The 24,911-nt window shown below is 35.0% G+C and overlaps 1 protein-coding gene and 1 long non-coding RNA gene across 4 annotated transcripts; one reads left to right on the forward strand and one right to left on the reverse strand.

Moving 5' to 3' along the window:
- Nucleotides 1-835: 835 nt before the first annotated feature.
- LOC126815010 (uncharacterized) lies at nucleotides 836-20,044 on the reverse strand. 3 transcript variants are annotated; one of them, XM_056099566.1, is made up of 12 exons: nucleotides 19,933-20,044; nucleotides 17,800-18,282; nucleotides 13,234-13,309; nucleotides 11,127-11,204; nucleotides 10,423-10,554; nucleotides 9,382-9,413; nucleotides 8,050-8,126; nucleotides 7,011-7,089; nucleotides 5,486-5,590; nucleotides 4,352-4,418; nucleotides 3,192-3,313; nucleotides 836-2,401 (listed from the first exon to the last, which is right to left on the reverse strand). In XM_056099566.1, the coding sequence occupies exons 2-12, from the start codon at nucleotides 18,262-18,264 to the stop codon at nucleotides 1,832-1,834; spliced, it is 1,803 nt and encodes a 600-aa protein (XP_055955541.1). In that variant the 5' UTR covers nucleotides 18,265-18,282; nucleotides 19,933-20,044; the 3' UTR covers nucleotides 836-1,831. The 3 variants fall into 3 exon arrangements, with proteins under 3 accessions (XP_055955541.1, XP_050396475.1, XP_050396476.1); XM_050540518.1 differs by having other exon boundaries at nucleotides 13,234-13,315; XM_050540519.1 differs by lacking the exon at nucleotides 13,234-13,309.
- A 2,496-nt stretch (nucleotides 20,045-22,540) lies between these two features.
- On the forward strand, nucleotides 22,541-24,388 carry LOC126815781 (uncharacterized). Its single transcript, XR_007678064.2, has 2 exons — nucleotides 22,541-22,684; nucleotides 23,015-24,388. It is a non-coding gene; the product is annotated as an uncharacterized LOC126815781 (long non-coding RNA).
- Nucleotides 24,389-24,911: the final 523 nt, after the last annotated feature.

Consider the following 24,911-nt stretch of genomic DNA (forward strand, 5'->3'; position numbering starts at 1 on the left):
TGAGACTAAAATACAGTATTTGTTGTTTCTATATGTGTAATGCTAGAGAGGAGAATTTTACCTGGACATTGGCATTTTATACCCATTCTTCATCAACTTCAAATTATCAAGGGTACTTTTATGTGCACAGGGGTTTTTGGGCCCAAATACAACACTTTACCATTCCATTCACTTGTTTTTATATATTCACTTGATTTAATATACTCTTTCTTATTGCTTGCAATGTCTGCGTAGTTCGTGTGTCTTGGCCGCAAGTTTGTCGTATCAGTTTTAGCGTGTAGTGGTAGTCCTGTGCACATTACCCGTGACAGAGCTACAAATATCCAGAGATTCTTTTCATACAACACCAGGATTTGAATCCTGTGTCCTGACCACTCGACTGACCTGCCCACTCATGTGTATTCATAAAGCTATTTACCTGACACAATGGCTGGCTGCTATTATTTGTTGGAGTTAATTGGAGACAACATAGGCTGGAATGATCAAGACTACTGAAAATCTGATTAAAACACAGATCCTATTTCGTTTCATTTCTTATTGTTCAAAATTTAGTTTTACTTGCCTTTACTACACTTGGATCTGGAAGAGTTGTTATATTACCTGAATTCTGGTTGAAGTGAAGGATTAGCCAATGAAACGGTCTGTTACGGCGAGTTCTTGGTGTGCGATGCACGGAACTGTGGGTAAACCACTAGAAACGTCAATGTTGATTGATTAATCAATGTCTGATGCCATAGGGTAAAAAAACCATTTGTGCGACCCCTGACGCAACCTTCCAGTACAACCGATCAGACCGTCATGTAGTGTAAGCCATTGAATATATAAAATAACGAAATATAGATCTGTATTTTACTCAGATTGGACTAAAGAATAACATAAGATATTTAAGAAGCAGTAGTATATATTTCCCAATAGACATTAAGAACACAAGATTAGTTTATCCATATAAGAAAAAAAATTCTGGTTCTCATATAATCCTGTGTCATTTTAATATGGCCGCATGACCTGTTTTGATTTCAAATATTGAAAAATAAAAACAATCTCATTAAATACAGCATCTAAATATTTTATCCCAGTTTTAGGATTTTTGATAAGGATATTGCCCGTGAACCATACACTATTACAAGGGAAATAACTCTGAAAAATAATGTAAAACCATCTTTTTTCTCTTATTAGAGATGACACCTCTGTCATACATGACAAAAAAAAAATTACTGACAGAAAGATAAAATATATCATGATTTGGAACAATATAACCGTATATAAACCACACAATGTACAAGTTTCTACCCTTTAACATTCAAATTTAATCTAAATGTCTCATTTGACTAAAAATACCATTTAATAAATAGTAAATAATTATTTGCCATGGATTTTATTTCATACAAAATTCAAAAACAGATATGAATATATTCAACACATTACATTTACAAATTACCAAAATTTAAAAATCTAAATCCATCTGTTATACAATGTAATAGTGTTAAGTTTAAACTGCTACATGTATATAGGGGCTTGAGATTTAGACCGAAATCGGGTTTAACACCCTTCTGTGCCACACCGAACGGGCTAATGTAGACAGGCATACGCCATGCAGTGTGCTATTTATAAGTGGTTGTTCAGACAGTGGTGCTATGGCCTACTCTATTTCCAATTTCAATTGTCACGGTTTCTGTTATGTGCAAGCAAACGTGTACACAAGAACTTGGTTCTCAAATGACAATCTTCAGTTTTAATGTACAGGAAAATTTAATTTTTGATTTTATAAAAATTAATGATATACAACTCTACATAGAAAGAATGTATCTAAATTTACAGCTTAAAGAGGAATTCATTCTTTGTCTTCAGTCTCCTCTTGTTGTTCTGTGATTTCTGTGTCTTCTTTGACCTCTGTGTCCTCTTGTTCCTCTGTGTCCTTTTGTTCCTCTGTGTCCTCTTGTCCCTCTTTGTCCTCTTGTTCCTCTTTGATCTCTGCATCCTTGTCTTCCTCATCCTGATCCTCATCTACAGCATCTAAAACCTCCATTTCTAAATCATCAGGATGGATGCTTCCTTCATCTTCAGACTCTCTATCAGGAGTACCATGTTTCTCCGTAGCACTTTCTGGATTATCTTCAGTAGCATCTGTAGTCTCTGTTTTTGTTTTATCATCTGCTGGGGTAGTTGCTTCACTTTCTGCATCAGGCTTTACCTCTTTTTTCTTGTCACCTGCGCCATTTTCAGGCTTTGGCTTCACCACAGGTTTTATGGGTTTTATTCCAGTGACAAAATCAGCCTTTCTTACAGCTTCTATAATTTGTCGGTCCAACTGAGATGGTTTTTTATTATCCTTGGTAACTTTTGCAGATAATTCTGCAAATTTAGCACCAACAGCTGTTTCATATTTACTACCAATAACCGCCTGAAAGACAAATAAACAAACCAATAGTTATTCAACACTAGAATAATCTGAAATGAATTTCAAGCTTGGTCCTAATTTGTCTACAGAACAATATATTCTTTATATAAGCACTAAGTTGTTGTATCCAGTTATTTATATAAGCACTAAGTTGCTGTATCCAGTTATTTATATTATTCCCTTTATGATTGTACATAATTAAGCTAAATAAATAATCGAAAAAATATATTCTTTAAAATACTAAGAGAAAGAAAGTTTTTTATTTTAAATATTTTTTTCCCTCCAAGAACTAGGAAACTGAATTTTAATGTGTAAAGCAGCCCATACACGTTCAATAAAACCATCAATATTATTGACCCAATATATTGACTCAATAATATTGACGGGAATTGCCCACACACGATTCAATATTTCCATCAATAATTTCATCATTTTTTGGTCATTTTTCAAAATGGATGCCATGTTTACTCTTCCAAGGTTGCAATGGAATGAAAATATTGACGCAATTATTGACAGATTCTCCACACACGATCAATATTGTCATTCAATAAATTGACCATCCGTCAATATTTTGATGAACCATCAATAAAAATCAAAATGGTTTTGATCCGTCAATATATTGACGCAATGATGGTCATTGACAATATTTTACATCAATATAGCTCACACACGTTCAATATTATTGAGTCAATAATATTGATGGAATTATTGAACGTGTATGGGCCCCTTTAGTGAAGAACAAAACTCCAGTTGGTGTATAGTCTAAGGGTCACTTTTAGAATGGAATACTCACAGAAACTTGTTCATAATGAGCCTTGGTTTGACAATGTTGTACTTTAGCATATTGTTCCTTGTTGTAGAATTTCTTACATAGTTTACAGAAGAAACCAGTTACTGGTACCACATATTCTACACCTGTAATTACAAGATAGTTTGCCAGGCAACGAAACATACGCCTACAACAGCTAAATTGTCCGAGCAGTCGATTGTCAAATATTTAATCTTTTGAGGTAATGGGGAGAATTCACAAGACATATTCATACAGATCAGATTATAATTTTCGTCCTTGGAGAGTTCACAAGGTGCTACAAACTGAAGTTCGACAGCCTTTTTTGTTTTGCTAATTTAAATAATGTATATAAATTTCATACAGATTGGATGATGACTTTTGCCGTTCGAGCATTCACAAGGTTCAAGAAAGTGAAACAAGGGCCATAACTCCAGATGTAATTAACGGAAATTGATGAAATTCAAGAGGCCACTTTGTTTCACCAATTTAAATAACACATATAAATTTCATATAGATCAGATGATAACTTTTGTCATTACAGAATACACAGGGTTCAACAAAGTGAAACAAGGGTCATAACTCTAGCAGCAGTTAACAGAAATTACTGAAATTCAAAGACTTCTTCTTTCCACTAATTTAAATAATCCATATAAATTTCATACAGATCATATAGCTACAGATCGGATGATGACTTTTGTCGTTCAAGCATTCACACGGTTCAACAAAATGAAGGAAGGGCCATAACTCTAGACGTAATTAACAAATAGCTGAAATTCAATAGGTTTCTTTGTTTTACTAATTTAAACGATGCCTACAAATTTCACATAGATCGGATGATAATTTTTGTTATTAGAGTGTTCACAAGGTGCAATAAAGTGAAACAAGGGCCAGAACTCCAGAAGAAATTAACGGAAATTATTGAAATTAAATATGATTCTTCATCTCAGTAATGTAAACAACATATATCAATTTCAAAACAATCAGATTATAAATGTAGTCTGTAGAGTGTTCACAAGAAAGTTTGGACGACACACTGAGAGACGGACATTTGACAATACCTCCTCAGTTATGGCATAACATAACAGTCTGTAATAAAATTGAATATGGGAACCCTACCACTTATGGGAAATTAAAAGTAAAATGTAGACATATAATTTGTTTACCTGTAACTTTTTCAGCAGAATATGGATTGATCTTTGATTCTATAACCTGTTTCTTCTTATTGATCAACTGGAAGGACAAAATGCCATTATATACTACAGGTAGTGACTTATACAATCTTTATCTTGGTTCAGCTATAAAAAGTATACTTTTGCCTATGGCCTACTCTTTATTTCGAATTCTAACCGTCAATGGTTCTTTTACATGCACGTCAATGTGTACGCAGGATCTTGGTTTTCCGTCCCATCCGAACAACTAGACATTCTTCTTGCCACGCCCTCTGTCCTTCACCACTGTCAAGGAGAAACAGTGCCGGAAAATCCCCAGATACTTTCTCTGCAAGACTTCCTGGTTAGTGAGCCAGCGTATTACTCACTGAGCCATCGCTGCTCCCCCTTTTCTTCAAGCCCTTAGTTGTAAATTACAAAGAGATGAATCATATCCTTAAACATGCATTATGCAAGAGCTAAATCTGCCTATTGCAGGTCTTTCTTTAGGCCTGAAATGTTATCTAAACTATTAATTAGATATTAATTAACCTATGAAGACCATAATCAACTCTAGATGGCATCACTAGCCTGCGATCTTTAGTGGATTATGAGCCGATTTACTGCATAACTTTCCTTCACGATTTAACGATTGAATGGATAATTTCAACCGCTTAGTTCTTGGTTCATAGTGGATCAATTTGAATGAATCTAGTTTTTAACTATTATAATGAGAACTGCCAACTCGTTATCGAATCTCCCATAATGTATCTTTAAGCTTTATGAGAATTATTTTTAATACATTCATTCAGAGTTAATGTTTATTACAGCTCATATAGTCTGGAATATAAAGTCTTGATTGTAATGTTCAGATTTGTTAATCCCTTGTAAACTACAGCATTGTGGAAGTTGAATCTCTAAGAGAAATATTAGTCCAAAAAATGGTTCTAATCCATTCATTATTCACAAAGACGTAATGAATTGAAAATTTCGCAAAAGATATTCACCATCCTCTGCAGACAATATAAAAAATGCCAGCACCACCTACTAGTGCTGGATAAAATCTCTTTCTAATTGGATTGAATCCAAGCTGGAAGATTATCTACCGTTAAGATTTATTTCCATATTAAAATACATAGTAATACTTACCGCTCTGTGTAACGGTGAATCCTGATGTTTATTATAGGCAAATATTGTATTAAATCTCTTTTTTGCACAAACTTTACATCCCTTTCGACATATTTCACTTATTCTCTAGAAAAACACAAAGAAAACAATATGGGAAAGCAAAATAAAAACAAATAATTAGAAAAACACAAAGAAAACAATATGGAAAAGCAAAATAAAAACAAATAATTTCGATGAAATTTGAATAACTAGCATTATACTAGTTAGCTAAAAATAATTGAAAACAATGAAGATGTTTAGAACTTCATGAAAACTTATATTGTTCACTTATGATCCACGCCTTTTACTAATAGAAATTTTTGTCATTAACACATACAAGTCATCATTACTCTAAACTAATGGTTAGCGTGTATAGAAAGTTGGTTAATCATTAGTCATCAATTAGCAGGTGTCTAACTAGCTGCATAAGATGTAAAAGTTTAAACCCAACCAATAGTGGTGTACAGTGGACTCTGTCACATCCGACCTCTGATTACTCCGGCACTCTGTGAAATCCGACATCATTTTCATGTCCCAATTTATTTCCTTATTACTTCAGCCAAATAATCTCTGGGTAATCTGTACTCTGAATATTTCGAAATACGGCATCAATCAGCCGTCCCGTTACACGATTGCTATTGAATCAACATTGTATAATCCGTCCTTCAATTGGTGGGTGTGAAGCCACAAAAGATTAACAAGCAATCACCAATCAATTATCGGTGAGATTAAAACTTGTTAGCGTAGGTCTTTGTTGATTACTTTGATATTTTTATAATCTCTTGTAAGACAGTTGGGACAAGTACTCAAGAATATCCATGAATTTTCCCACGAATCCACAGCCCCAAAAATATTCCTAGCACCTCTTGGAAACATTCGATGTGCATGCCGATTGAACCTGAATACCTAAGTTTGTTCAGCCTACGAATCTATCCGAACCGTATGACGACGACCCTCACATAGAACGACAGATTATCAATAAACACGTGTGCAATCAACTGAAAACGATAAATTAACGACAGACTTGACCTATTCAAAATGCCTACGCATGTTAAATGAAATAAAAATTAATGTAATAAAATTTTGAATGTACAGAAAGGTTTATTATTTTTAAAGGTAATAACGTTCTGGGCATTCGAAGCTACATTATAATAATACTTCCGGTTTTCGAAGTTACAGTATGTCCGGTTTTGAGAAAACTGAGTATTCCGACACTCTGCGTAATCCGACATATTGTAACGATCCCGTACGATGTCGGATTTGACAGAGTCTACTGTATATCATTCGATAGTGACATAACACCTACTTAATGATTACAGCCAAATCACCGATGAGTAAACATTATGTATATAAAATAATGACTACTGTTTGTGTCATACATTTACATTTGCTCTCATCATAAGTGAACGATATCAACTTTACAGTGCTATACAGAAATACAACCGCTACGATTTCAGTTACATAACAACAATAAGTACAGATAGATAATAATGTAACATAGACATACCATATGCTCTGGATCTTTAAGATGTTTTTGCCATTCACTTACAGTTTTAACACATAATCTACAAGTATTCGGATTCCGTCTGTAAACAAAAACAAGAGTCCAGGTTAATTTAATCGGCACAATCGGTGGGTTGGGTAAGGCTATCAAAATATTATTTACTTCTCTTTGGGAAAATGTCTAAACTGGCTTGTTCTTGTGATCAAGCAATTTTATTGTATAAACATCTAAGTTGCTGATCAGTTTTATTTGAACAAATCTGAATAATCACAGATTATAACCACAGACTGTCCAAATTTTACTCTTTGACTTGCTCCATCCCTCCATTATGTGGCCAAGTAATAAACAGCATCCAAGCAACAGAAATGATATGGCGTTTAATGTCCTCTGCTCCGAACTGGGCTAATGAAGACGGGCATACGCCATACAGTGTACTATGAGGGAAATTTTGCCCGGACAGCAGCACTACGGCCTACTCTTATATGAAATTCCAACTGTTAAGGGATCTTCTACGTGCACACCAATGTGTACACAGGACCTGATACTGGTGATACAAATATAGTTCTATATACTGCTGATAAACTGCTAAAAAAAAAAAAGAAGCGATTTTTTGTACAATCAGGGTTCATTGTCCTGGAAGCTACGGTCCGATACACACAAGTATCGACAGGAACCGAGATCTTAGGGATAAAGACATATATTCTAAATTTCATCAAAATCGGATACAAATTGTGACCTCCGGAAGGTCCACAAAATTTTGTAGCACATAATTTTATACTATTTGCGAAAGAGGAGTGGGCATTTTGTCAGGGCGGTTTCTGTACGATTCTAACAAAATTTGAACTACATGTACAACTGTCATTATGAGGCAACGGTGATATAATTAAAAGTTTTTTTTTTAAATCGGACAAAAATTTAATCCTGGAAGTTATGACCGATATGTGCTAATATAAAAAGGAACCAAGATCTTTGGGTTATAAACATATTTTTAAGTTTCATCAACATCGGATAAAAATCGTGACCTCTATATACAATTACATACTGATGGAAAGTCTGTCTTTTGAATTCTGGTTTCTTAAATGGTTTCATGTCACTAAATCTACCTGGGCCTTTTGTAGTCTGAAAATATTAAATTTAAATATTGATATACGACCACATTTCCATGTGGGTGTATAAAAACACAAATAAACATAGACAAGGACATACTCTAAATTCCCACAAGTAGAAAGTTTAAAAAATCTATTAAATTATGAACCCCTGTATTATGCTGTAAAAGTAAAAAATATATGAACATAAAAATGACTGTGCAAAACACATTTAAAATTTACAATCCAAAAGTTATGAAATTTAAAATGGTTCTTCCTTGTGACCCAATCAAAGTAATACATGTAAGGGAAATAACTCCAAAAATTTTCTTTTGAAACTGACTTTGCTCTTCTTTTGGTATAGACTGATGAGCAGGGATGAACAAAATATATCTACATTCAATTTTTGTTTGTGTATAAAAACAGACAAGTTATTAAAGGACAATATTGGTGCCAGTCATTATCACATATGTGATAAAACTGTTACGATAGATGCGCAATCAATCCGTCAACAATCGGAACTGACGAAGGCAAAAGGAAAACACAAGTTATCCCTCTATATAACTGACAGAAGTGACAAGTGATAACAGATACATGGGCGAATTTCTGCTCACTAATAATTCCTTCGAAGACCAAAATTTGTTATATAAGACTGTAAGAGTATATCTTACAATTCAAAAAAGTAATTGAATGTCATTAGATAAGAGAACACAAAAAAAATAGAAAAAGCCTGATTGACAGCAAAATTGTCGCCATCGCATCATTGCGAATAATAAATTAACAATCAATTATCCAGTGCCGTTCATAATTGTCCATAGTGTTTCTCATGTTTATATACTTGATAGTGTTTATTTCCTGTTATCAAGAACATTTAATAGAGTTACTTCCCTCGATCACAGGAAATATGAACGAGTGGAAATTGTTGACTTTCTCATTTTTATTAAAAAAAATTAACTGATGATGCAGCAGTTTCTGAGAAACAGAATATATTATTTTGTGTGACCTAATTCACTAGGCCATTTCGGTACTAACAAGTGGTTCAATTCTGTTTCAATAATTCGCGTGTGCTTTGGGGTCTTTAGCCATGGGGGGGAGAAAATCGGAAGAACCCCAAAAAAAACCCAAAAGGTTCTGTCACATACAAACTCAGTATCAAAACAACGCCATTGACTCAATGACAGACCACATGATCTAATATGTATGCCTTAAACCATTAGGCCAGCCAAACCCCCATCAAGAGTGATGCTACCAGAGACAAGCTATATGTTAGTGGTAAATCTATACTGTACCTCTGACTTATCATCTGGTTTACTTCCTAGATCTGTTCAATAAATAATACAAAAAAACTGTATAGAAATTAAATCTAAATATAGATCAAAACAGATAGGTTGCTTGGCAACAAAATAGGATCTGTGTTTTAATCAGATTGCATGCATACATATATTGAAAGTAACATGGCTCGAAATATTCAAATCAAAAAATCAGGTCGGAAAAATATTTCATATATAAATATAATTTGTAGCGTAAATATAGTCCGGATATGTGAGAAGGGAATTCCAGGTGGCGTTATCTGTCCTTCGCACGCGGTACATGTAAATACGGTGCCATGAACAGGTGTGATTTGTGTTTTGATATTCAATTTATTACGGATATTTTAAAATCTGAATTCTACAACTCAACTGTGAAGTATTCAATTTAATACGGAAGTGTGGTACCATGATACTTTGCGGAATTCACGTGGATACGGATGATAGAATTGTACGAATCTTCGAGTCGATGAGCCAAAGCAGATTCGCCGACTTTCAAGAACTTTTAGGCAATCCGATGTCGAAGAATAAAAAGGTTTCATATTACGATATTTATATAGAGCAATGTACGTCAAAGACCTAACCACGTGTGTGTGTGTACCTACATGTATGGATATGTGTGATGTGATTAGTCTTTGAGTTCGATAATTGAGATTGACAGGTTATTTACTGAAGCGACAGGTATGAAGAAAAGCCTATTTTACACAGCTCAAACTCAAGAAGAATTTTGCCTCGGTGTTCATCCAATTTAAATCGATAGATATACTTTCTTCCTTGTTGGGCCTACTTTCATTCCCACATCAGGACATGACATACAGAACTCTTAAGAATCACAGTTCATGGTACAACATCTTGGTAGCAAGTTCATCTCGATACTGATGTACATGTACATACCCAACAATCAAGATTCAAATATTTTTCATAATTCTGTACAGTGCAGGGCAGGACAGCAACTGAATTCTAACAAATCTTGAAAAAAAAAAAATATAACAAGACAGGATGGTTCTGATCTAAATGACTTACCAGACTTTCGTTTCCTACAGTCCCTAAAAAAATGACCCTTTTCGCCACATTTAAAGCAAGTCTCGAGTGATTTTCCTCCTGCTAAAGGCTTGCTCTGTGGTGATCTTGAAATATTGTTAGGTTTATTTGGATCTGTTGAAAAATAATAATTAAAATACTTCAAATAAACTCACTGAAGATATGTTGCCAGGCAACAGATTGTGTTGAAACTTTGAGCTAATTTTAGCATTCAGCTATTCGTCTCAATACCCAGACCATTTTATGTAGAGTGACACAATTATTTGCAATGACAAATAGCTGCTAATGACTATTCAGACAATCCAAACCAAAAATCTCCCTTACTGAATAAAGTCTTTAAAAATTTTTCCAACAAATGGATACCCCACAAATGGAAAGACAGTTAATAATGTACGACTTTTACTTTTATTTCGAATTCCAACTGTCAAGGGTTCTTTAATGTGTACACGAGATATTGGCTTTCGTACCATACTAACAACAAGACGCTGTTTCTTGCAAGGACCCCAATGCCGGAAAATACCAAGGAACTTCTTCACACAACACAGAGATCGATCCCAGGACATCTTTGTTAGTTGACCAGCGCCATGATCACCAAGCTTCAGTGGCTACCATAATGGATAGACAGTTATCAATATTATACAACTTTAAACATGCAAGTTTAAGAATACTAAATACATGTAACTTACAAGAACTTCTGTCAATTTTGCTTTTACAATCTTTAGCTAAATGACCAAATTTGTCACAAACATAACACTTCCTTTTAGCTAAAAAAAAAATCAAAAATTATATATAATACATTGTAACTTTATATTACCAATCACATTGGAAAAACTTACCTTAGTGTATACATCTAACAATAAATTTATACCATAGTGTGTTAATGTTAATAAAAGAAGATAAAATTAGACAGAATTGAAACAACACTGGAAACATTACTAACAATAAAGCAACAATATCTTCACCATTGAGAATTATAATACTTAAAATTCGTTCCAAAAAACGTGACCAATCCATAGCAACAATCAGGTTGGAATGTTCACTTGTTGGAAGATTCCGGAGACTGGAAACAGTAACACTCTAACATCAGAACAATCATCTTGCTCAGTTCAACGACAGATCTACATGTAACTGCATACAGAATATGTGAAAAGGCGGAATGGATTAAAAGGCACCACAAGAACTATATATCCATAATAACAGAACATCCAGGATGAAAGTTTAGATCTTTCACTTTCAGCTACTCAAATCACGTACATTAATAATTAGCAACATATTATAGATTGCAAAAAAATGTCCTTTTTGTTACCAGACTTTTCTTGTCTCTTCACAACTCATTAAATATTGTATTAAGGCAAAATATTCCCACACAAAAAAGTCTACCATTATTACTAGATACAATACAGCTAAATGAAGATGAAAGCAGTTCTGGTTCTGCTGAGACACAGCCTTTGTAGTATACTACTGGTTCAAGATATATGTTTGGTATTACTTTTCTACAAATTTTTAAGGTTCTCCATTGTAAAACCTTAAATAATAACTTTCTTAGCGATGGCTAATTTCTGTCGACAAGTATGGTTCCTTTATAAAAACTGGAAAATATCATCCTTGTCATACTTTCAAGTACAATTTCATATACCGTAGTACTGTATCATTCAAAGTAACTGAAATGCTGTGTATCTACTGTCATCACTTTGGTACATGTTGGTGCAAAATAAGCACACATATTATCTGCTTACAACATCTTGAAAAATATATATCTCTATGAAATAAATTCAGTAAAATATCAAGCTATATCCATCTTGTCGGTGTTTGATGACTCTGGCTTGTGTTTTTCTGTGGATAAATGTATGTATCATTCTTGTTGATTAAGAGTCGCCAAAGAGGGAGACACTCAATTCCACAATACAGTCAATATGTTTGATGTCTTGGGCTTATCTTTCTGGTGTTTCGGGGTATACATGTTTCATTGTGGATATTTCTCACATCAAGATTAATATTAAACAGTGTTCTGATTCCATAACTTGAATAACTATCTTTGGATCTCTTCACTAGGCTCAATCTTCAGGTTAACTTCTACTTGCCTTTTCATTAGGCTAGACATCGATATTCATATTTCTTACGGAAATGTAAGAACATATGGTTTCCAATAAAAAAAATTGCTGGCTACATACACTTCTGGATATAAGGCACCTGTCACAGGCACTGTCTAGCACAAATTGCTTACGAAAATGAAGAAGATATGGTGTCCAATAAAAAATTCTCTGACTACACACATTTCCGATGTCCACGCCTGCAATTAGAGCGTCTGTCACTGAAATTGACCGGTACAATTTCAGGCTTTGTCAGCCACAATCCCTCTAGTATATTTGTCATTTTATCCGGCACCGATTGGTCTATATTCTGTCTTTTTATTGTTATTTATAGTACATGACCACCACTGATGGACTAAGTTCAAAATGTCAGTAGAGCACAACATTTTGTCAGGTACAACTAAACCATTTTTTTCAGTCCTGCTGATGCCCCAAAACATTATTGCCTTTTATTAGATATTTTTTCTGTTTCTGCCATCTTATCCCAGTAGTTTCATTTTTCCTTATTCACTACATATTTCCTTTGTTTGCACTTAAGGCAAACTTAGGCACACTAGGTACTACTAATATATCTGATTCCACATGGGAATGTATCTTAATACAGACCAAGCATACAGAAATCAGAATAACAATTTGAAAGATAATTTTATAATTACCACATCAAATCACATCTCAATTTACATATGTTACATATATTGAATACCTAGAGATTTGTTTCTGTTGTCTTGACGATCTCCTCTTCCTTCTGGACCTGCATCATTTCTGCTTCCACCTTGGAACTGAAACTACCACATAGCACATTTGATTTTTAAATCAACCATAATACCAATACAACAAAATGTCGAATTTAGATCATTATCAATACTTATCTTAATTTTGTTTAAAATGAAAGGAGATATTTACAGAACTTAATTCCAATCCCCTTAGGATTGGCACTACATGTCACATCTCTTTACAATTTCATTGTAAGCCATATAAGATTGGGGTAGCTAATCAACTGCGCTTGGACAAGTTAACTTGGTCCAATATTGATCAAAATGGGATTCTAATTGTATGTAGCACAAACTGCTATAATTTACATCTAACATACACATGTACGTTCATGCCAATTTTATTCTCGCTTTACGCAAGAGCCATAACTTATTTTGTAAGGATGCCATCAAAAGTCTTGCAAAGTTAATGGCTACACACGTGATAGTTGTATTTGGTAATGCAGATTTTGACACTCTTTCTCTCGGTTATTCAGTACCAACATTATATTCAATCAGACTCTGCTTTGTCTGAATACATTAACCTCTAAGCAGTACAGATTACAACGAAGCCATATACAAATGTCTTAGCATCCCTCTCTAGAACACCTGGTACCACTTTTAACTTATTGGAGATGTTCAGATTTCATTAATCAATGCTTGTATTTTATGTTACCTGTATTTCGAAGGTTTACAGCTATATGTATTTGGATCTTTTCTGATGATGAAAGAGGCCCATTTCAAAGAAACAATAGCAGCCTAATATAGCTTTAACATAGCCAAAAGAACACAGTATGCACTCGCCACAACATTGGACCTTTTGGGTTCACAGCAGAGTCAGTCCATCATTCATAGTTCGCTTGCTGTACCAACTTACAAAGTATTGAATCATGTACATGTATGCTTCATTAACCTTACTGAAATAGTTTTCGTTTATTTTTTTATTTAACCATAAGTTTTAGTATTTGCTTTCTTTCGATGATAATTAATTAATTTAATTTAGCGCATCAAGAATTGTCCAAAATTGACAGAGATTGTGTCGAGTACATCATGTTCTGGGTTTTTCTTTTATATCCCATCTGAAGTCATTTTTCTATAACTTCCATATTTTACCTACACAGGTAATAATATTTATGTATATGTAAAAACCTTGTTACTACTACTACTATTATATACATTGTACATGTAGGCTACTATTGTTATGGCACACAGCTGGCTGCACAAAATAACTAAGTTTATTCAAGGATACAGAAATGCAATGAAATGGGGTTTAATATCCTACTTTTCTGCATCGACTGGGCTAATTAAGACGAGCATACACCACACAGTGTGCTTTTATGGAAATTTTGCCAGAACAGCTGTACTACTGCCTACTCTTATTTCAAATTCCAACTGTTACGGTTCTATTACATGCACGCTAACGTGTACACAGGACTACAGTTCTCTGTCCAATTCGAAATGCAATGAAATGGGGTTTAACGTCCTACTATTCTGCTCTGAACTGGACTAATGAAGACAGGCATACGCCATACAGTGTGCTATGAGGGAAATTTTGCCCAGACAGTGGCACGATGGCCTACTCTTATATCGAATTCCAACAATCAAGGGATCTTTTACGTGCATGCCAATGTGTACACGGGACCTCAGTTTTTTGTCCTATCCAAATGACTAGACAGCTGTCCTTGTTAGGCCCTCTGTCCTACATCACTGGAACCCAAACCAGAAAATCTGGATGAACTTTCTTGGCCAATGCAGGGATCGAAAACCCAACCTCCGGGCTAGCAAGTCAGCGTCTTACCCACTTAGCCACCGTGGCCCCCCTGTCCATTTCGAACTACTAGACACTCTTCCTCATCAGGACCTCACGCTGGAAAATCCTGAGGAACTTTCCCGGCCTACACAAGGAGCTACATTATGCCCCAAAAGATCATTCCATATCTTAATGACACCTCAATGTGCAAATTAAATCAAAACCTATCAGCAAGGCATCTCTTGAGGTTTTTAGTTTTGGACTATGTGAATTTTTTATGAACCTGCCTTATAAATTTATCATAAATTTAATAATACACATGTTCAGATTGTTCAGATCAGTCTTGCAGTTCAAACTCAATTTTTGTTCATTAATCTGATAAATCACATGGCTGTGTGTGGTACAAGTTAAACATACATTATGCAAGAGCTAAATCTGCCTATTACAGGTCTTTCTTTAGGCCTGAAAGGTTATCTAAATTGTTAATTAGACATTAATTAACTTATCCAGACCAAATCAACTCTTGATGTCATTGCTAGCCTGCGATGTTTATTGCATTAGGTTCCGATTTGCTGTTTAACTTCCATTCATGATTTAATCATGAAATGGATAATCGAGACTATGTTTTTTTTATCGTACCGACTTCAGTAATGATGATCACGGCTAGGTCGAAAATTCAATCGCTAAAATCAGCAAATTCCCTTTACATTATCTAGTTTTTAACTATTATAGTGAGAACTGCCAGCTCTTTATCTAATCTCCCATAATGTATCTTCGTAAAGTCTACTTCAGATACAAATGAGTAATTATCAAAATAACAATATGAACCTCATAAAGCCCTCAGAAAACATATAAAAGTAATAATAACAGGTTCAAATAACTTGTCTTAAGATGTTTTCTACTGGCTTACAGAATACATGAGCTTATGTATTTCCAGAATAACGGGTAGAAGTACTTTGGGTTATCGCTTATTTAGGAATTGCAGTCAATAAGCAGTCATATATGCCTGTAACTAAAATACAGTGGTACTGTACTATTAAATTCTGGAATATAATATCTATATATATATTTGTGACTGTCGTTTGTCTGTCTGTCTGTCTGTCTGTTCGGGGTTGGCGGCTACACTCACTATACGACTGGTACCGTGGAATCTTGGGTAAATAGCGTTATTATCTAATCTATGTAGAATTATTCATAAATATCATTGAATTTGGCCTAATAGCATTCAATTTGTCCTTGTATACAACTTAAATCTTAACGTGCAATTTTGATTACCAAGCGTTAATTGACTAGTGTTTAGTTTGTCTACACGTGTGTAATTATAAGCGTCCCGCTTAATTTTGACGACTGTTCAATAATTAGTTGGACCGTTCAATTTCCCGAGTTGTGATTAAAATTAGTCAAGGTGTCCAATTACGCCAGGTATTCAATTCTGTTGCCGAACATCCAATTTCACATGCGTTGTTCAGATTTTAACGAAATGTTTATATTGAAGGAGTTGTAATATAGTAATGCTGCCGTGAAAACGTGTACATGTATAATGTACAGGCCGGTTTGAATAACAACAAAATGAGTTCGGTAATCTCGGGAAAACATTTACCGGCATTCTGTATCGGTTAGGATTTTTTTTCTAACGCACTGTACATGCATATAACGTCGGCCAAAATGTATGCAACAATGAACAACTTACAATTTTTTTTTTTACAACGTATCATTACATCTTCATCTATAACTTAGATGTAATCCATCAATTATTGGCTGCTATAAAATCCACAAACTTTAAATTATATACGTCATACGATGAGCTTGCAGCTTCAGTTAATCTAAATCAATAATTCATAGAGCACTCGATCCACTCCACGGGGTGCTTAACGGTAAGTCACATGGTCAGAAACGCGCCAATATTGGGATTATTTTCTTAGTCTGTCTGTGTTAATCGGCGACAAATCTCCGCTGTGACAATATACATCTACTTTAAATGTCGCCCAATTCATTTCGGTGGAAGCGGATATTGAATAAAGCCATTTCACACACGTGTACATTACATGCGCATGTCATATATTTATACAATGTCCACGAGTGTGTTGGCCTACATGTAATTCTCGCCTTCACTTCACTTTTTTTTGGGGGGGGGGTGTTGGATGGCTGAATGGTTAGCGTGCGCGAGCTGTATCATAAAGTCTGTCATTGAGTCAACTAGGTCTGCCCCGAGTCTGACATTTGGGGTATAGGGGTAGCTCGGACCGGAGGGTAACATAGGCCAGGTGGCATTAGTCTACCACTTCCGGTTTCGGAGTTATGACCCCCGAGCGAAGCCCGTCTGTTCGGGGTTGGCGGCTACACTAGGTCTGCCCCGAGTCTGACATTTGGGGTATAGGGGTAGCTCAGACCGGGGAGTAACATAGGCCAGGTGGCGTTAGTCTACAACTTCCGGTTTCGGAGTTATCACCCCCGAGCGAAGTCTGTCTGTTCGGGGTTGGCGGCTACACTAGGTCTGCCCCGAGTCTGAAATTTGGGGTATAGGGGTAGCTCGGACCGGGGAGTAACATAGGCCAGGTGGCTGAGTTTACCATTTCTGGTTTCGGAGTTATGACCCCCGAGCGAAGCCGGGTATCCTGCTAGTATTATAATAAACAAATGTTCATTGTTCATCAACATCTAGCAGGTCCTGTAGACTTTCACAGATAATTACTTTCAGATAATTCTATCAATAAAATAAAGTGAAATAATTTATTGAAATATAAGTAAGCTTATTATATATCATACATACCTGGTCATTTCTGAATCGCTTTGCTGGTGAGGGTCCATCCATCGGATGGTTCATTGGTCCACGAAATTGTTGGTTCATCCGCATATTTTGGTTCATATTTCCCATGGGCATCATGTTTCCTGGATGTGGTTTTACATTTTGTGCCATGATATTTGACTCTAGATTTTGTAACATCATTGACTGTTTTTCTAAAAGAGAACTAGTCATAGCAAGCTGTTGTTCTCGAATCCGCAGTTCCTCTGCCATCTTATGTTTACGTTCTCTTTCTTCCAATAATTCCATTTCCACTCTACGATTTACAGATCGCCTGCTGTCTCGTGATCCGCTGTCATAACCTTCATTTGAACTTCTCCTGTCATTCCTTCGATTATCTCGTTCATCTGTCATGATACGATCTCTCTCATCGTACCTTCTATCAACTTGATCACCTCCTTGATGTCCATAACGCTCATTACCTCTATACATCTTTATATTTATTCACTCCTACAATAGCAAATGTAATTTTGATCAACACATGTTGCATGGATTAACACTCTCTGCAAATCATATAAATCAGTGTGTCAGAAATTAAAGGAGCTAAATCTCTATTCTTTGAAACTGAAAATGGGCGAACATGGGTCAAAAGGCACATATCAATCTAGTTCAGCTCTGAACGTAGGTCCCATTACACTAGGGTAACGCACAAATTTAGAGGATGAAGCACGAGTGTTTGTAGCAAACGCAGTATACATTAATCACTAGTTTATGTATTTTGTGTTATTATTTTCAATTGAAAAACACCTATGTAAAAACCGGGACATTAAAATTTAGGCTCATGAGAGGCATCGGGGCGGGATGGCTGAAAAGACCCCCAAAACCAGGACCGTCCCGGTTGTATGGTAACCCTAAACTAGGCCATATACACATATAAGACGAAACAAAATATAGTAAGTCGGGGGGGGGGGGAATTGAAATCTTTGAAAAGTTGAGAATCTTCAGTCATTTATTGCTTTGCCTAGCCCAATTACAATAATTTACACATCAAATTTTTTCAAAAATCCCAATTTTGTTTCACCTGCAGACCTAAATTTCGTTTCGTCTCATATTTGTGCGTTCCCCTATATCTAGATTTCAATGCCGTCTGCCAAGCTGTTTAGCAGAAGGGGCCATACTTTTAACAGCATATTGTGTTGCACATGCTGACGCTAGCGAGGTAATCAAGGTCTTATTTTCTCACTAAAATGTTCTTTTACATTGTTCAGGCGTTCACAGTGATTGACACACGACCGTTTAGCAGTAAAAAGTTGCCCAGTAAATTTAACTGGGGCCGATTTGATTTTTGACATGGATTCAATAGAGGACAGTTCCTGAACATACAGGTCTAGTGTAATGAGACCTACATTCAGAGCTGAACTAATATTGATCAAGTCTGGACATAAGGCACCAGTCACAGACTTTGATCAGTACAAATTATCACATTACATACAAGCCTGGACATACATGTAAGGCACATATCATAGATCTCATCAGGCACAAATTATTACACAACATATACATGTATGTATGTCATAATATATGTTGTAGGATAATTTGTGTGTGACATTGTCTGTGACAGGTGCCTTATGTTCAGGCTTGATAGAGTGTACATAAACTGATTTACAAATTACATTCATTTTTTAAAATGCAATTTCTAAACAATTGGGTTTCATCAAATCAAATAATTATGCGGTACACCTTTATTTCAATGAGAATTGGTTTATTATATGTTAAGCTATGTGACATAATGTGTAGTACAGTTTGGGGTCAGTTTATCATGTGTAAATTAACTTAAGGGGGCTATAGGCTAGTAAACTTTTTGTAGTCATTTGACTAAAAAAAACTTGCGCAAAGGAACTCCATAGGACGAGCCACTACTGTGGCTGGAGTAAGGCGAAAGACATCAGTAGTGGAACTATTTCTAATTTAGCCCTTAGCTAATTACTATTGTTATCTCAGACACGCATGATCATGCCGCATCGGCGTGGTCATGGTGACATGGTCGAGAATGGGTTTTATTTATCTATAATTCAACCAGTGCGTGTCTGAAATTGTGCGTGTCTTGGCTATGATACACATTCTAGTGCTACCTACAACATGAACCACCTAAAAACTTACAATTTAGACTTTCTAAGAAACTGAATACATCAAATAGGCTATAGGCCTAAAGCAAAAAATTTTGCACAATAAAATTTATGCGAAAAATGGATAACTCTAGTGTACTTCCGCTGAATTTCAGTCTCGCCTATCCAGACTGACTACATTGAACACTGGCTCCCAGACGCTTCTAATCATTTTTTCATGGTATATCATTTCAGTATATTTAAATTTAATGACCCCCCCCCCCCCTTTCCCAATTTACAATCAACAAGGTGGTTCAGTAAATAAAAATAATTCCTATTAGCTATAAAAAATAGGGAACCATAGATACGATATTAACTATCGTGTTTTCATGTTAGTCCATGATGCATATTGTGTAAAATAAAAAAGTAAAAACCCGAGCCAAACCGGTAGGTTTTAAAGTTTTATCAATTTGGAAGAATTTATCAAGTTTACTATTAAGAATAAACGAGTTACCAAAACGCAGCGGAAAACAACCCATTTTTTTCTTTTTGACTCATGCCGCCCGAATTTCCGAATTTGCACTATAGCGTATAAATCACGTTTTATTGATCAAAATTAATATTTAGATGCGGCTCCATTCCTTATTGAAGTTTATTATATAGAAGACTGAAACGGGGCTAAAACAAAAAGGCTAGAGATAAGGTAACTGATCTAGAAACATACAGAATCTAATTATTTTTATGAGACACTATATCGGTAATTTTTATAAATCAGGATAAAATCGATAGTTATTTGCTATGAAATCAGTTACCAATCACATTCTTAATGACCAGTGTCGAATTTATTAGTGTGTAAGTATATAATTAGGACATAAACCATGTTTCATCGACCAAAAATAAAGGATAGTGAAGTAATTCAGTAAATAAATATAATTAATCATATTCGCTATCAGTAAAAACATCTGAATAGGATTATCGCAATAAAATTCAGACTCTCTGCGACCCAACGAATTATGAAATTAAATTGGGGTTTACGTCCTTCTGTTCTGCACCGACTAGACTAATGAAGACCAATGAATTATGAAATGAAACAAAATGGGGTTTAACGTCCTACTTTACTACACCGACTGAGATAATCAAAATGGGCACACGCATACCGACAAGGGCATTTCTTTTGCCAGTACCACTCAAAGTATTGCAAAAAGTGACAAACGGCACGCAGCGATCCATCTAAGTCATCTTCGAGATTATGATCACTGCCCTATAGTTGCCCTCCATTTAAAACGCCCATGTGATCATTTTGGGGCGGGACTTATCGACCGGACTACTGCTTTGTGTACACAACAGAGTAAAAATAACCCGACCAAGCACGTGTTTTATGTAAACACATGTCATTGGCAAAATGTCAACTTCTGCCACTCCAGTAAAAGCGATATATAATATGTGCTAGTGGGTAATATTGCAATGCATTCTTTGCCATTGTAAACTGTCTTTAGAGTTTAAATCTGTTTATCTTTCAAAACAAAGTTAGATAAATTTGTCTCCGCAAGCAAAACCGCCTCTGTGAAATTATCTTTCATTGGCCCCGCCATATTGAATAATTAGAGGACTATTTTGTGATTCGGCTTTGATTAGTTTGACATCTTTCATACACACAGCGGCTAAATAAACATATTTAATTTCATTCAATATGGCAATAGATCAAGAGAAATAAATACTTCCAAAAATTACTAAAAGCATACTCAGTGTTTTCGACTAAAATCGTCGATGTAGGAATTAAAATGTCGGTTAATTAGCTTAGGGCCTGTTCTCAGGCGGAGCTAGCTGTCGACAGGCAGGCTAAGTTTGGGATGAAAAAGTGACTGACAAGGAACGATATATAATGTTATAAATATATACATCCATATTTTAAATTTTTTCATTAATAAAAATTTTAAAAAATATGGCTGATTGAAATTTTGTCAAATACGGTCATGCTAATCACCGACATTATGATAATTAGGGGGCAAAAGAAAATGTACATAGTCGTTCGGGTGGGACTAAAACACGAGATCCATCCTGTAGACATTGACACCACTCAAGAGAGCAGGCAAAATTCTCGTGCCTGGAATTACACAGCCTCCCCCACGAAAAAAACACCAATACCACATTTCTCAAAGTGACTAAAATATTGTATAATTGGCGAGTTACTTAAGGATTATGGGATACTTAAATCTAATGTCAGTCCTAATAATATACGATCACACTGATCCGCAGTGAATATTTGCTTGGCCGCGACAATCACTGATAAGGATGACATTGATGCGGCTTAATGAGCTAGAAATATTAACTTTTTTCCTGCGACAAATTAAATTCTAAAACATTTTTTGTATATATTGGAAAAATAAATAAAGGCGTTTGACGTATTTGTAGGTAAAAATTATTTCCGATTTAGTGTAAATGGGTATTAAATTTACTAAAATGCAGCATTCTCTCCGAAGCAGTTATGTCTTATGTAAATAATGCACGCGCCATTCAGCCAATGATTCACACCGCGTGCTGTGACAGCACGTGTTAAGGCAGTCATCTATGACAGAGATATACGAGACTCGTAATTCTCTGTGAAACAGATTGATATACGATGAGCAAGCCAAGTGATCCAGGTCTGTTTTTTAGACAAACCTACAGGAAATGAAAATGGCAATATGGCGTACTATCAAAATATTACAAACTAAATAATTATTTTGTAGGTCTGCAACTGATGGTCAACTGTCATATAATTTTGCAGAGCTACACATTTATGTTGTTTCTATTTATGTGTGAAAAATGTGTGTGCATAACATATTTCTTTTTTAATCCTAATTATGTCCAGCTGGCTTCAGTCATAATCAGTGAGCGTTCCTGGAGCCCCTGGATAAGGGAGCCCCCTCCCCTCACCTCTCCCGCTTTCTCATGTCGATAAAATATTCTAATGTAACAACAGTTCCGGACAAGCATGTTGTCCACCGAGAGCTGGAAACAAGCATGCATATTTTTGTTTTGAATTAGTTATAAAGACAGCATTATGCGTATGAACTCGATAATCATTGTGTTGAGTAGAGAAAGCATAATTCAAAATACATAATAATATGATATATGTGTTATATTTTCTGTTTTAGGTTATTTGAACAAATATGGATATAGAACAAGAAGAAAAGGCTGTTTCTATGACCTGCCGAGTTTGTGGCGAAAAGTTACGATCATATCTCCAACTAGAAAAACATTACAAAACACACGATGGTGAAAAACCTTATAAATGCAATGTTTGTGGTAAAACATTTGGACACAAATCAAATCTTATGGTTCATTCAAAACTTCACAGTGGTGAAAAACCCTACTTGTGTGAATTTTGCGGAAAACAAGACAGTGACATTGGTAACTTACTAAAACATATTAAAGTTCACACAACAGACAGATATTAAAACAGTGAAGGTGAATGTGTCTGTCACAAACAAGACTAGGAGAATATTAGAATGTCATTTTGCAGCCTTTCCATTTGTGACCATGGAATGGTTTAGTTTGAGTTTCTTCCATTTATTTATAAAAAAAACATAATTGGCTCATCTAGTTGAATTGCCCCATTTGGTGGTGGATTTTAGGGAAAAAGTTAATTATTCTAGCATAGCCTATATGTTCTATTCTGGATTGGTAGCTGTTTTCTTTCAGATCAACATGCATTATTTTTAACCTGCATATATCTATTTTCATGGTATTGGTAGAATATTGTTTATGTGTGTCGAACAAGGTGTGTGGATAATTAGTTCATCATTATATATTGCTTCAGTGTGTTGTTAAAAAAACAAAAATAATTGATGTGTATGTGTCTAGTTTGTAAACTAATAGCTAAATATGAGAAATGGGAGGGGGTGGGTGGGGTGGCAATGCTCCCTTAAAAAGTAGCACAGGCTGAACAGGCCGGTACTATCGGATCTGTGTAGCTGCTGGATCAAACAATGAGGCAGGTGGAGAGAGAGTAGACATAATAGATAAATATAGCTAAAAAAAATCATCATAGTTTTCATATTCTGTGTCGTCATTAGCCCAGTCTGAGCAGAACAGTAGAACATTAACTCCATTTCATTTCATTTCATTTCATAGTTTTTGTAATGAGAAAATGAAATGTATTATCATAGATGCATTTGAAATGTGTGGTCAGCTTATATTAAATTGTCTGGGGTCTTGTGGAATATTGACAAAAAAAATCAGCATTTCAAATGTGTTGTTTGCTTTATGTAAATATTTTTACTGAATTGACTGGTTCTTGTGGAATACTGACGAAAATAAATCAACATTATTAATTGAAATGGTCAGTGTTATGTGTTAAATATATTTTACATATATCTATCTACATTATATTTATTATAATGAAATATTATTCAGATATGATTTTTAGACATGAATTATTTATGTTCAAGTGTATATTTTAATTTTATTGTGTTCGAATTACAAATGATATTTGATAAATTGATTATAAACTAACAGTACAGCTTGAACATTTACATGTACATATATGTATAAGAACAAAGCATACAGTTTATTTTATCTAGTCCAGTAAGAAATCTTTCATGTCACTGGTATCACTTAGCAGCTGGGTCTGTCTGTATCGGAGATGGAGATTATCATGGAATAAAAAGTGACCTACATGTAGCCTACTCTCAGATAAGGCTCACACTAGGAAGGAATATAATTTTAATATAATAAAATGTTCATATTATTTTTATCACCCAATAATACATTCTACAGTAGATATCGCTTGTGTGATATATTTCATAATCTACTGCGATATCTCCTCGCTTTACATGAATTTCATTGGTCAGTTGAAAAGGAACTACTTTTTTTTATTTTCAAAGAACAGTTCATTTCTTATTAAGAGTAACTTTTATTAAAAATGAACTATTGTTATTCAATTGACCTTTATGGAAACACCAGGTCAATATAAAGGACTTTGCAATGGTTGAATTGCTGTCAAAAAAAAAAATGATGTATCACTAGGCCTTAATGTTCAGTAAAAGTGAA

This window comes from Patella vulgata, chromosome 3, assembly GCF_932274485.2.
Source record: "Patella vulgata chromosome 3, xgPatVulg1.2, whole genome shotgun sequence".
NCBI classification, from domain to species: domain Eukaryota; kingdom Metazoa; phylum Mollusca; class Gastropoda; family Patellidae; genus Patella; species Patella vulgata.